Source organism: Myotis nattereri (genome assembly GCF_964212035.1).
Source record: "Myotis nattereri genome assembly, chromosome: 4".
Classification (NCBI taxonomy): Eukaryota; Metazoa; Chordata; class Mammalia; order Chiroptera; family Vespertilionidae; genus Myotis; species Myotis nattereri.
The window spans coordinates 77864606-77879354 of NC_138079.1; the positions used below are offsets into that span (position 1 = coordinate 77864606).

Below are 14749 nucleotides of genomic sequence, written 5' to 3' on the forward strand. Positions count from 1 at the left end.
ATACCTGAAACTAATATATTGTTATATATCTGTTATATCCAATAAAACAAAACAAAAAAAGTGAAAGAGGAGAGATGGTAGTTTGCATGGATTATTCCTTTCTTCCAGTCCCATTGCTACTTGAATTCCCCTCCTGGGTGTTGTCTTCTTTTTATACTTTTCCTTATTTTCATATCGCTGTCACACATTCAACATTGTGTTTGGACTTGGTATAAAACTTGGGTTTTTAGCAAATATGTTGTACTGTATGGTGGAGGGGACAGGAAAGAATGATGTACAGAATGAAAAGCCTATGGTGTTTTGGAATTTATAGTGTTTTATGATTTGTGGGAAGGCATGTGCATCATTAATAAATTTCAAAATATATGGCATCATTCTACTCCTGCCATCATTTTTTTTTATGGCATGCCTACCCTGTGCTTGGCATTGTTTGATGCTCTGAGGAAACAGGACAGAAATCCTTTCCCCCATGGAAGCTGTATTCTAATGGAACTGAATGTACAACATAAGATTTGAGTTTTATTTTTAATGTTTAAAATTTCAGGCTCAGATTGTTCTTTTGGTGATTCTCCTACTTGCTATTGCTGATTTCGTCATAGGAACATTTATCCCATTGGAGAGCAAGAAACCCAAAGGTTTCTTTGGTTATAAATGTAAGTAAAAAAGCTAGAATATTTTTAAAGGTGTATATTATACCATTCTATTAGTAAATTTAGTACATTTTAGATATTTTGTAATGTAAGTAAGTTTGGTATAATAATTCACTAATTGGCAATTCAATTTAGTTTTGTATACTTAAGTATGTTACAATTGGAGTTAAAAAATCATTTTTATTTGTATCTTCCCTTTTCATTATTAGCAACAAAAGGTAATAGAATGTAAAAAAAAATCAATGCTACTGAAAAAAGATGCTTTAGTTCTCACTAATTTTGGGAATTTGTAAGTGAAAGGTAACTTGTTCTGATGTTGACTTTTTCATTATTTTAGTTGTATTTTAGCACAACAGTCTAAAAGTGTCTGAGACTGAAAGTAACTAGAAATTCAGTTTCTGTGTAATTGCAGTTTTTAAGTTTTTCTACAATTTGCAGTATTATTGTTTTTAAATATATTTTTATTGATTTTAGAGAGGAAGAGAGAGGGGGAGAGAGAGATAGAAACATCATTGATGAGAATCATTGATCAGCTGCCTCCTGTACGCCCCACACTGGGGATTGAGCCCGCAATCTGGGCATGTGCACTGACCAGAAATCAAACTGTGACTTCCTGGTTCCTAGGTCAATGCTCAACCACTGAGCCACACTGTCTGGGCTGCATTATTAAATGTGTGAGAATTTCCTAGTTTTTGTCTTCTATAACCCTTTTCATTCCACATCTAATTGTCACTACTGGTGAAATTTAATTGTTATTTTTTCCTAAAGGGTCTATCTGTATCTCCCAGCCCCCACCCTTACTCCCTACCCCAGTCCTTATCTTCTCCCCACTTAAATGAGCAATTCTGAACCTATCTGCACAAAATAAAATGAAAGTGGGAAAGAATAGTTGCAGTAGCATCAGAGAAGCTTATTACTTTGGGTTACAAGCCTGTCTGTCTTCAGTTGACAAAGCACTAGGCAGCGGTTCTCAACCTGTGGGTCGCGACCCCTTTGGCGGTCGAACGACCTCTCACAGGGGTTGCCAAGACCATCTTGCATATCAGATATTTACATTATGATTCATAACAGTAGCAACATTACAGTTATGAAGTAGCAACGAAAATAATTTTATGGTTGGGTCATAACATGAGGAACTGTATTTAAAGGGCCAGAAGGTTGAGAACCACTGCCTAGAGGAAAAGGCCAGGTTCTCCTGCATCTCATTGCTGACTGGTAACAACATATAGTCCTTGGATCATATGTGAATAAAACTGGTTTAGTCTATATCAGACTCTGGCTTAGTTGGCTGGGCATTTTTCTGATATGAATTGTTTCAAGGACCTTGCCCATTAATTGTGCCTACTGGTCCTGGGTTGATAGTGTGATTTTTGTTCTGACTATTTGTGCACTTGCCACCTTCTAAACTGGGCATTAAATTCCTGATTTCCTGGATTGGGGGAAGAGGTGTCTACTAAGCATTTCAGGAGTAAAAGTTTGCAACATTAGTTAGGTAGGTAATTTTCTGTACTTTATGCTCTCATAAATTATCTAATTATGAATGATTTTTACATGTTTTATTATATTATTATGTATGTTTCTGAACATTAGTTTTTGTCACTTTTTTTTCTAAAGGAAGTATTAAAAGTTATAGTGAATGATTACTTAAAATATTCCTAATAATTAATATATTTCTGTTTATGACTTTAATTGATTTAAGTATATTTTCTAGGCCACATTTTTCATTTCCTTATTTTCAGAAATTTGGCCACTTATAGAAATATCACATAGTTAGCTAGAATAATAATTATATTATGTTTAAATAGCACATCTGGGCCTATTTCAGTCTGAGATAAATAAATCTAAATATACTTTGGAATGACTTTTCTTTTTTTGGTGGTTGATACTGCTTGGTTCTCCTCTTGTTATACTAAGGCAGTGTTGGCAGTAAACAGGTTATATTGATAAACTTGTCAGTTCAAATGACTACCTAATAGGGGGATTCATTTTTCCTCTTTTTTCTTTCTGACACGAGAAGTCTCTCTCCAGTGCCTTTGCTCTATTCTGGATCCTATTTTACTTTCTCGAAGGCATTTATCCTTTTACTAGAGGCCTGGTGCACAAAATTCATGCATGGTGTGGGGGGAGTGGAAGAGGTCCCTCAGCCCAGCCTGCACCCTCTCCAATCTGGGACCCCTCAGGGGATATCCGATTGCCGGTGTAGGCCTGATCCCACTAAACTGGCAGTCTGACATCCCTCTCGCAATCCGGGACCGCTGGCTCCTAACCATTCACCTGCCTGCTGGCCTGATCACCTCTAACTGCTCTCCCTTGCCAGCCTGATTGCCCCTATTCACCTCTGCCTTGCCCCCCACCACCATGGCTTTGTCCGGAAGAAAGGCAGAACGACTGGAAGATGTCCGGTGGACCCGGTCTAATTAGGATATTACCCTTTTATTAGTATAGATAATTGACTCTCACTTCCTTGTTTCAAAACTCTCACCTCTATAAAGCTTATGAACTTGCTCTAGTAATTATCATCCTTGAAATGCTATCTCGTCTTTTATTCTCCTCTAGTTACCACCTCATTTTCCAGTTCCCTTTCATAGACAAACTTCTCACTTATATATTATTCCAGAATAATGTCAAACTTACAGAGAACTTGGAAAATTGATACAATGAATTCCTTATATCCTTCATCTAGATTCACTAATGATGAATGGTTTTATATTGTCTCTGCCACATTTGTTTTATTACTTCATATGTATCTATTCATTACTACTATGATGGCTAAAACTTTTAAGAGAAGTTGCAGAAATCATGACTTACCTCTAAACATTGTACTTAAGCATGTATCTTCTAAGGAAAAGGACAATTCAAGAAGTTTAACTTTGGTACAATGCTAATATCTAATATATGGGTTGTATACAAAATTTTCCAATTGTTTCTATAAAAATCTTTAGAGTAGCTTTTTTTCCCTTTTCTTTTACTGTTCCAGGATCCAGTTCTCTAAAAAAAAATTTTTTTTTTGCTATTCCTCAGCCAAGGTTATCTTTTCCATTGATTTTCAGAGAGGGAGGGAGGGAAGGGGAAGAAAAGGGAGGAAAGGAGGTGGAGAGAGAGAAACATGGACATGAGAGAGACACATTGATTGGTTGTCTCCCGCATGTGTCCCTACCCAGGCTGGGATGGAACCTGCAACCCAAGTATTTGCCCTTGACCAGAAATCAAACCTGAGACCCTTCAGTGCATGGTCCAACACTCTTACCACTGAGCAACACCAGCCAGAACCAGGAGCCAGTGAATGATTATGTATTGCATTGAGTTGTCATGTCTCTTTTTTTTTTTTTTAAATGGTTCTTTACATAATCTTCAATCTCCTTGAACCTGAAACAGCTCCTTAGCCTTTGTTTTTCGTGATAGTGACATTTCTCAAGAATATAGCCCATTTGTTTTGTAGAACTCGCTCCAGTGGGTTCATCTGATTTATTTTCATAGATTCAGGTTATTTGTTTTGCCAGGAAAATAGCATGAACGATATGTAATGCATCACATTAGGAGACACATCTTTTTTTCCCTGTCAGTGATGGTTTTAACTTTGGTGACTTAGTCAAAGTGGTATCTGAGAGGTTTCTTTATTATGAGATTGCCATTTTCTTCTTTGTAATCCTATTTAATAAAGAACTAATATGCAAATGGTCGTAATGCCCTTAAGCCATAACGGCTCAGACACTCAACACTGGGGAGAGAGGATTGGGGATCAGCCAGGCACAAATGAGCTCGAGAGAGAGGAATGGGAACCAACCAGGCTGTGGCCTGGGAGAGGGACAAGCACCCGCCACGTGGTCCCAGGCGTCTGTGGCTGTGGCCCAGGCGAAGCCACCTGCCCACAGTCCCCTGTGGCTGTGGCCAGCCCAGGAGAAGCTGGCCTGGGTCCTGGGTGCCTGTGACTGGCCTGAGGAGGGAATCCTGGGTCCTGGGTATGGGGTGATCAGGCCAGTAGGGGAGCAGTTAGGGACGATCAGGCAGGCAGGCAGGCAGGCAGGCAGGCAGGCAGGCGAGCGTTAGGAGCCAGCGGTCCTGGATTGTGAGAGGCAGTCGGATATCCCCTGAGGGGTCCTGGATTGGAGCGAGTGCAGGACGGGCTGAGGGACAGCGCTCCTCTCCTCCTCCTCCCCCCCATGCACAAATTTTGTTTTTATTTCCTTCATTAAATCCTTACCTGATTTCCGTCTGTCAAGGTGACAACCACATGGTACTAGATCCAGTGTGCAGTATTTTAGTCCTCTGCTTCCCAGCAGCATTATACTTAGTTGTCTCATTCTCCTTGAAATACTTTTCTTGTTTTGATGTCACATTGTCACTGTCTCTATTACTCCTTTTACCCCTTCTCTTCCTAGTCTCTAAATGTCAATTGCACAGGTTTGGCCTTGGGCCTTCTAATTGTATTCTTTCCTTTGGTGAGGTCTATTCTCATGGCTCCAAATGCTATTAAGAAACTGACATGTTTTTATTCCTGGATTTCTCTTTTTAAATTCTGGATATACATAACTACTTATATGATGTCTCTCCTACATAATCCTTTTCAGACTTTAACGTTTGAGTACAGTATGTGGAAAAAGCCAGGATCTCAATGTTCCCTACCTGCCCCTTTACTTTCTAATCTTCCTCTATATTATTCTCCCCTCATAGATTGAACCATTGGAGTAACCTCCTTAGTGGGTCTTCCTGCTTCAGATGTTGATGCCGTTGGTCCGTTATCCACACAGCATCCACACAAGCCTTAGTAACATCATGTCATTTGCATGTTTCTTAGCCTACCTTAGCTTTTCATTATATTTAGGATAAAATCTAAAATAAAATTTTGCATAGTCTCACCCCCACTGATTTTACCAACCTAATTTTATTCTCCATGTTACTATGATAAGAGCTTTACATTCTTTTAATTCCTCAAAGAGCTAAGCCTTTTTCCTACCTTTGGGCCTTTATAAATGTCATTTCTTATTCCTGGTGTAGTATTTTCCCTAATCATCACCTGGCTGATTCTTGCTCAGTAAAGTATCTTTTAAAATATTGTTTCCATAGTTACATCCTTTAGCCTTCTATACCCACACTGAATTAGGTTCTCTCATTCTTTATCACAGCATCCTATTTCCATCAGTCTACTTACTGCTATTTGTAATGACTTGCTTCTTTACTGACTGTGTAGCTCCCAATTGGGATTCTTAAGTTCCATAAAGGTAGGAACAATGTCTAGTTTTTTGCTATTCTATTTCTTGATATAACTAGATGGCTCCAGTACAGGACCTGACACATTGACGCTCAAGGATGGGTGAATGGATGAATAAATGACTGTTAATTGGTTTAGTGTCAGGACCTATCAGAATAGATGGAAACAGTAGGATTAGTTGAAGCTTTCATTATTGTTGAAATGGAAAGGACCTTTACCTAATTTGCTTATGCTAAAATTATTTGGAAGGCCCAAAAATAGCCTCAAAAATCAAACAAGTTATCACTATAAAATAGAGAAACTGTACAGATAGTATTTATGTTGGATGTTAAAAAAAAATGTTGCAGATTAGTGTGATGTTACTTTGTTTTCCTACCTCCTTTCTTATTTCTTTGACCCCTGAGATTGAGGGATTTATCCACGCTTTGATTTACATTTGGACCAGCGTTAATAATCAAGTTAGAGGTGCTCAAAACTTGATTATGAAGGTACACAAAATAGTAGGAAATGTCCCAGGTCAAATCATCATTTTGGTACATACTGTTCCCTCATATAAGAAAAGAATTAGGTGTGAATTAGGAAATATTCAAGAGTTTATCAGTTACTTGAACTGAAGAAATGTCAGGGGTCATGCATACCACTTACTCTTGACCTAATTATTATGGTCTAATCTATCTATTAATTACAAAAAATGTTTTGTTCTCTACAGCTGAAATATTTAATGAGAACTTTGGACCAGATTTTCGAGGGGAAGAGACCTTTTTTTCTGTCTTTGCCATCTTTTTTCCTGCTGCAACTGGTATTCTGGCTGGAGCAAATATCTCCGGTGATCTTGCAGTAAGTACTGTATTGATTTATATTAAAAAGCACTGTATTGATTAAAAAATGGTATACATGTATTTATTTTTAAAGGTATACTTAAAAAAAAATCTTCTTGTCTTCTAGGATCCTCAGTCAGCCATACCCAAAGGAACACTCTTAGCCATTTTAATCACTACGGTGGTTTACATAGGAATTGCAGTATCTGTAGGTAAATAGCTTTACATTTCTTTATGTTTCAGAAATTTTAGTTATTTTTCAATTCAGAAATATTTCAGTCAAAAGACATGGTGTTGCATATTTTAATTAAAATTAGTTTTAAGTAAACTAGTAAGTGATTTTATCTAGACATTATCTAAACCACCAAATGCTCCTCCTCCAGAATTTAATTATATATTATGTTAGAAAATATATAAAATCTTATCTGCAAACTCTTAAATTTCAGAAATATATTTATAGAAAATATCATTTATATGTAAAAGTAAATGCATTTAACTTTGATCTTTACACATTCTTGAATATTTTTGTTTATGGTGGTTATTTAATATTTTCTCATAATCTTATTATATGAAGATTGTTTCAAGGCCATTAAGTGCGGTGCCTAGCATTTTTTTTTCATAAAAACTGATTTTTGATGAACAGTACATAGTACATTGAATTAAAAACTTACTAATGTCTTAGTAAATTGAATTAAAATGGTATTTAACCATTTTATTACATTTATGGACTCATAGCATTTTAGAACTTGAAAGGACTTAAGTGGTCAACCAATCTCTAAAATCACTTATAGATGATGGAATTGGAGCTTAGAGATTTCACTACCAAGGATAACTGGTGCTTGCTTTATAGAATTGCTTTCATAGTAAAGTGAGTTTTGGTTTGTGTTTTTTTAAAATAAAGTCTTTAAAGGCTATTTATAATAGTAGTTTCTTTAAGTTAGAAAAAAATTAAATAACTTAATTTACATATAATTTGCATGCAGTGATTAGAGGAATTGTCTCAAATTTACTACACTTTCATTAAAGTATATACCCAGGAAACATTCTTAAGATGTAAGCATTGCTTTTAATGTATAAACTCTAATTCAAATTTTATTGTTAAATGTTTTAAGCACATTGAAAAATTAAATCTTATTTTAATACCAATTTAAAGAATCACAAACTCTAAATTCATAGACTATAGAATAAAGTTTCCATAGTATTTCAATAAGAAAATTTTATTTTTGCTGTACATTCCGTCATTTTTGGGAAGTCCTGACAGAACTGTTTTTACAAACTCTTCTGCTAATTTTCACAAATGTAATCCTATATAATAAAAGGGTAATATGCAAATTGACCCTAACAACAGAACCACTGGGAATGACTGGTCACTATGACACACACTGACCACCAGGGGGCAGATGCTCAATGCAGGAGCTGCCCCCTGGTGGTCAGTGCTCTCCCACAGGGGGAGCTCTGCTCAACCACAAGCCAGGCTGACGGCTGTCAGCACAGTGGTGGTGGCGGGAGCCTCTCCCGCCTCCTCAGCAGCGCTAAGGATGTCTGACTGCAGCTTAGGCCTTCTCCCTGCTGGCAAGTGGACATACCCCAAGGGCTCCCGGACTGCCAGAGGGATGTCTGACTGCCAGCTTAGGCCCGTTCCCCCTGGGGGGAACGGGCCTAAGCCAGCAGGTGGACATCCCCTGAGGGGTCCCTGACTGCGAGAGGGCACAGGCCGGACTGAGGGACCCCCTGAGTACACAAATTTTTGTGCACTGGGCCTCTAGTGTTGAAATATCAGTAAATGAGAGTTGGAAATTCTAATAATCAGTATTGTAGCAGGTTAAACTAAAATTTAAAAAAGGAATTAGTTTTCATTTAGCCTTAAAATCCATAGATAAATCTAATTTTTAAAAAACAAATAAACTATATGCTATTTGTAATCTTACCAAAATATTTTTGTTCCCTTAAAAGTTTCTACCTAGTGTTCTTATATATTCTATACATAAGCTAAAGAAAATTTAGTTTTAATTTCACAAATGATATAAATGGTTATATTTCAAATTAGAAACTAATTTGTTATAGCAGTAGCAGATAAGTGTTTTCTGTTTGTTTCTGACCCTCTAACACTACTGGCCCACATACTCATTTTATTCTGCCTACATTAGCCCTTGGAGCAATAGAAGTAGCCCTTTCTCCCTGGTCTTCAGTGGCTGAACCAGTAAAGATTGCCTCTACACCAGTGATTGTGTAACTAGTTCAAAGCAATGAAGGCTTTTGGAATGTGAAACACATAAAACACATAAAAGCATAACTGCTTTAGGCATAGACAGGCCTCAATCCCTATGGTTTCAGAAGTACCTTCAAGGAAATATGGTTTTTCAAACACTGCTCTGAAAGTTAGATGAAGAAATTTAAGAATAAAGAACCATGCGTAGCTCTTGCTGGTGTGGCTCAGTTGGTTGAGTATTGCCCCATGTATCAAAAGGTCACAGGTTCAATTCCTGGTCAGGGCACTTACCCAGGTTTTGGGTTGGTCCCTGGTCAGGGTACATATGTTTCTCTCTCTACCTCTCCCATCCTCTCTCTCTCTTTAAAAAAAGAAAGAAAGAAAAGAACTATGTGTAGTCTGTTTAGTCATTAAAATATTCTTCCCTTTATTGTTCAGTTGTTGCTATAATGCCTTATATCTGATTAGATAGTATTAAAATGCTTTAAAAGTAAAAATATATGAGGTCTAAGAAACCATTATTACTTACTATACATCATATGTTATTTCAAATAATGAATTGCTTTCTTCAAGAAAACTTTTACAATTTTTATTATGGGAATTTTCAATTATGCACAAAAGTAGAGAAAATTTTCTAATGAGCCCAATATAACTATTACCCAGACTCAAAAAAGTTTTCAAGAATTATTAGTACATGGTTAATCTTGTTTCGTCTATACCCATTTACTCTGCTCTAAAGGTTATTTTTAAGCAAACCACAGATAACATATATTTTCTTAATATCAGGTTAGACTTATTTGAGACAAAGGTTTAAATAGAATTATAATTTATTAATATTCAAATTGTTTTCCTGTACAGAAGAAATTACCTGAAGTCTGATCTTTGATAGGTTTCAAATATAAAGTACTTGAAGTATAGGAAAATGCTTCTGCCATGTGGAACTCTTTCAACACAAGGTTTTTATATTTGCTTAAGGACACATTAACCAAATAGGCCAGGGAATAGTTTTCCTAATATACCATTTATAAACAACTATATTTCACAAGCTTAAGTGTATATGTGTAGATACTACTCTTTGTAAGGTTCTATTTCATTAAGATATTGGGGACAATGATGCTTTCCCAATTCTGTTCCACATAAAGCTATCTTAACTGTAAATGCAGTGTGTGCTAATATAAGCAAGTTTATATGCAGTCAGTATCATTTCTTTATGGGTATATATCATTTGAAATGAACATAAACATTAGCTATATTATTTGTTCTCGTTGTCACTTGTACTTCAGGTGCTTGTGTTGTTCGGGATGCCACCGGGAACATTAATGATACTATTGTGACAGAGCTAACAAACTGTACTTCTGCAGCCTGCAAATTAAACTTTGACTTTTCTTATTGTGAAAGCAATCCTTGTTCCTATGGCCTAATGAACAACTTCCAGGTGAGTATTAAATTTATGTTATACACATTCTATATTTATCTAGAGGTCAGACTACTATCAAATCTGACCATTCAGAGTACAGCAGTAACTTAGATAGGAGGACTGTTTTTATATTATATCTAGATTTTTTAAAAAAAGACTGTAGGTAACTAACTGGACAAACAGAAAAATATGAAAAGTTAAAATCTGAAGCCATTCAAGAGCAGAAGGACCTCCAAGGGTAATACCAAGAGTATAATATATGTAGAATACTGTTTCAGAAAGGAAGAAAGCATCGGAGGCATCTCACATATTGTTATGTTTGCTGAGCCTATTTCTGGATTCTCTGTCTATTCCATTGATCTGTGTGTCTATTCCTCCACCAATGCCATACATTATTGATTACTGTAGTTATAAAAGTCTTAAAGTCAGATTGATTGATTTTTCCCATTTTATCCTTTCTCAAAATTGTTTTAGCTATTTTAGTTCCTTTGCTTTTCCATATAAATTTTAGGATAATCTTATGTTTTTATTCTATCTGCAAAAAACTTGTATATCAATTTGGGGAGCATTGACATATTTACTATGTTGAGTGTTCCAATCCATGAACACAGTATGCTTTTCCATTTACTTAAAACTTCTTTGATTTCTTTCATTAGCATTGTGTAGTTTTCAGAATACAAGTCTTAAACATATTTTGTTAAATATACACCTAAGTATTTCATTTTTATTTTGAGCAGTTTAAATCCAAACTAACCGAAATGAGTTTAGTTTTCTAATTAAACTATCTCAATTACTTTAAATATAAATACTCCTTTAAAAGTGACCCTTATGACCGAATGACCAGAACGGCCGGTCAACCAGTCGCTATGACACGCACTGACCACCAGGGGCAGGTGCTCAACGCAGGAGCTGCCCCCTGCTGGTTAGTGCGCTCCCAGAGCCAACCGCCCGCGGTCCCTCCCCCCGGCCTGCCGGCCCCTTGGTGCTAATCATTCATAGACGACCAGCTTCTGGGTCAGAGTTTCATACAGAGCAGAACAGTCCCCTTGCTGCGATCTATTGAAAATCAGCCCTCAACACAAGGGTTTTTCTTGCTCCTGTCCTCTCCCTTCCTGGGGGGCCACCCACCTGCCACGGTGGTAGCACGGCGGCAAGGAAATGGGGGCTGGGGGGAGGAGGGAACTGGGAACCACGTGGTGGCGGGGCGCTGATGGCAGTGTCCTTTCCTTCTGTGCCCAGCAACCATCTCCCAACACCGCCAGGACCTTTGGGGCCTGGGCTGGGACAGGGAACCAGGGGTGGGTGGCAGCAGATGCGGCCTCTTTCCCAAGGGGGCCAGCAGCCAACCTCCCACAGTTCTTCCCCCCACCGGCCCTAATTAGCCCTGATAGCCAGCCAGGCCTAGAGACACCACCCATGCATGAATTTGTGCACCAGGCCACTAGTTTTTTTAATAAAAGTTATAGGTTTTAGAAACTGAGAGTCTATATATATATATATATATATATATAAAGAGCCAGGGTCTGTAATATCCAAAATGACTTAAGACTTGACCAAACACTGAAAGTCAGTCCTGCAGTCAGTGCTGGGTTGCCATGGTGACCCAGCACTGACTGCTGAGGGGGTTGCAGATCAGGCCCAGAGAGAGGCATGGAGAGAGAAGCAGGGTCTGATCTACAGCCTCAGTGGCAGCTGTTGATCAGCCCTTGTCCCTCTTTCTCTCCAGGCCTTGCCAGCAGCCACGGGGGCTGCTGATCAGCCCCGCTCTCTGATCAGGCCCGGAGATAGGCCTGGAGACACTGACTGGCATAGAAACCAACCAGAATCAAATCTGGGTGAACTGCGAGGAGTCAATGGCTGCCTAGGAGGTGGAGCATTTGACGCTGACTTGCATAGAAACCAACCAGTCAGAACCTAATCTGGTGAACTGCAAAGGCAGAATCTAAGATGGGGGCTGAGGAGGGGTTTTAAGTGCAACAGCTGTTTGGTATAAGGTGTAAGAAAGCTGTTTCATTTTTTTTTCATGATCAGTTTGGCAGTATAGTGCATATAGCTGGCTATCAGTCCAGATATAGGGATTATGTGTTTTTGTTTGCCAAGAGCATCTCCTCCTCCTGAAAAAGGCTCCCCCCACCCATTTAAGCAATCCTATCCTATATAATCTATTTATAATAATAATCTATACTAATAAAAGGGTAATATGCTAATTATATCAGATCACATGGCCATCTTTAGGACATCTGACTTCCTTCTGGACAAAGCCATTATGATGGGGGCCAAGGCGGAGGCAGTTAGGGGCAATCAGGCCAGCAGGGGAGGGCAGTTGGGGGCGAGATCAGGCCAGCAGGGGAGGGCAGTTGGGGGGCGAGATAAGGCCAGCAGTGGAGGGCAGTTGGGGGCGAGATAAGGCCGGCAGTGGAGGGCAGTTAGGGGTAATCAGGCAGGCAGAGGCAGGTGAGCGGTTAGAAGCCAGCGGTCCCAGATTGTGAGAGAGATGTCCGACTGCTGGTTTAGGACATCCCCCAAAGGGTCCCCGAATGGAGAGGGTGCAGGCTGGGCTGAGGGAAACCCCCCTCCCCCATGCATGAATTTTGTGCAGTGGGCCACTAGTAGGTTATATAAAGGGAGAAGGAGCCCTAACCAGTTGGCCTTAGTGGATAGAGCACTGGCCTGCAGACCGAAGGGTCCTGAGTTCAGTTCTGTCTAGGGCAGCCGTGGGCAAACTACGGCCCGCGGGCCGGATCCTGCCCGTTTGAAATGAATAAAACTAAAAAAAAAAAAAAAAAAAAAAAAGACCGTACCCTTTTATGTAATGATGTTTACTTTGAATTTATATTAGTTCACACAAACACTCCATCCATGCTTTTGTTCCGGCCCTCCAGTCAAAAAGTTTGCCCACCCCTAGGGCATGTACCTTGGTTGCAGGCTCCTCCCTACCTGGGCTGCATGCAGGAGGCAACCAATTGATGTGTTTTTCTCACTTCAGTATTTCTCTCTGTCTTTCCCTCTCTCTAAAAATCAATGGAATAATATTCTCGGGTGAGAATTAAAATAATAAAAAAAAAATAAAATAAAGGGAGAAGGAATTACTAAGATAATTTTGAGAGCTGCTTGTTAAGTCATAGAATGCTAGAAGGAAAATAACACAAAAGATGTAATAGATTCAGGAGACTAAAACATCTATTTTTATAATAGATATAAATTTTTATAATAGATGGTTCTACTAATTCAAAGTAAAAATTTTGCTTCCTAATATTTTCCCAGTATTATGTAAACACATCAAGCAGAATAGTCGAGGATTTAATATATTTCAGAAAATTATAAACTTTATGTAGAATATATAAATTTTATATAAAAAATCTGGGACTTAAATTTTTAATGGCATTATTTTTATTTTCTATTGTATCATTTCAAGCAATTGACTACACTTTCTGTGGTTCTAAATATTGAAATCAATTATGTAACAGAAGTTTGTTTTTGCTAGTCACAAGACTAGGCAAAATCATAGGAATGAAAGAAAGTATTCATGTCCAACTAATGATTCAGGCCAATTCTGACATTGATATTGTGTATGAAAGGCACAAATGTTGGTCTCTGCCCAGTGACTGAAATGCCAATCAGATTTCTGCGTTGCTGCCTTAAAATAGAAAAGTACGTTGTCTTTATCAAGTCTAGTACAGACTCATTCAAATAAAGAGGAGTTTTGTATACATAAATCTGATTTTCTAATTAATCGAAATGAAAGAGAGAGAGATTGCCTCCAACTATGTGCCCCTACCGGGACTGAACCTGCATCCTAAGTATGTGCCCTCACACTGGGAATCAAACCTGAGATGACACTCTAACCAATTCAGCCACACCTGCCAGGGCTCAATTTGGTATTTTGACAAGTTTCAAAAATGCAGAAAGAACAGTGCAATGAATATCTGTGTACCTACCCTTCACTTATATTTACTAGTTGTTTATATTTTGCCCCATTCCTTTCTATGTATGTCTATTCTTTCTCATCTCAAACATATAAGAATAAATTGTAGACATTGCAACATGACAGTCACTTTGAAGTATTTAAAACATTCTGTACAAGCACAGTACAATTATCCCATTCAGGCAATTTAATGTTGATGAAATACTTCTATCTAAATATACCATATTCATATTTCCCTGCTTGTCCCACAAATGTCGCTTATAGCTATTTTTCCCACATTTAGGATCCAAACTGGGAGCATGCATGGCAGTTAGTTACCATGTTATTTTAAAATCCTTTAACCTAGAGGAGTCCCCAGTTTGCCTATTTTAATCTTTCAGTATGCTGACACTTTGAAGAGTTAGGGCAGGTGTTCTGCATTGTACCCCTCAGTTTGGATTTATCTGATTGTCTTATGATCTAAATGATCTATCCATTTTTTAAAAAAATACTTCATTATTGGGAAATGTTCGAACATGTAC

At 38.1% G+C, this 14749-nt stretch overlaps 1 protein-coding gene across 2 annotated transcripts in view; it reads left to right on the forward strand.

The window, feature by feature from the left end:
* Positions 1-14749, forward strand: part of SLC12A2 (solute carrier family 12 member 2) — a 91758-nt gene that overhangs the window by 39889 nt on the left and 37120 nt on the right. For both annotated transcript variants that reach the window (XM_081088823.1, XM_081088824.1), the window contains exons 7-10: positions 545-653; positions 6569-6696; positions 6805-6889; positions 10170-10321. In XM_081088823.1, the coding sequence (XP_080944949.1) occupies positions 545-653; positions 6569-6696; positions 6805-6889; positions 10170-10321 (474 nt within the window). The remainder of the gene's footprint in view (positions 1-544; positions 654-6568; positions 6697-6804; positions 6890-10169; positions 10322-14749) is intronic.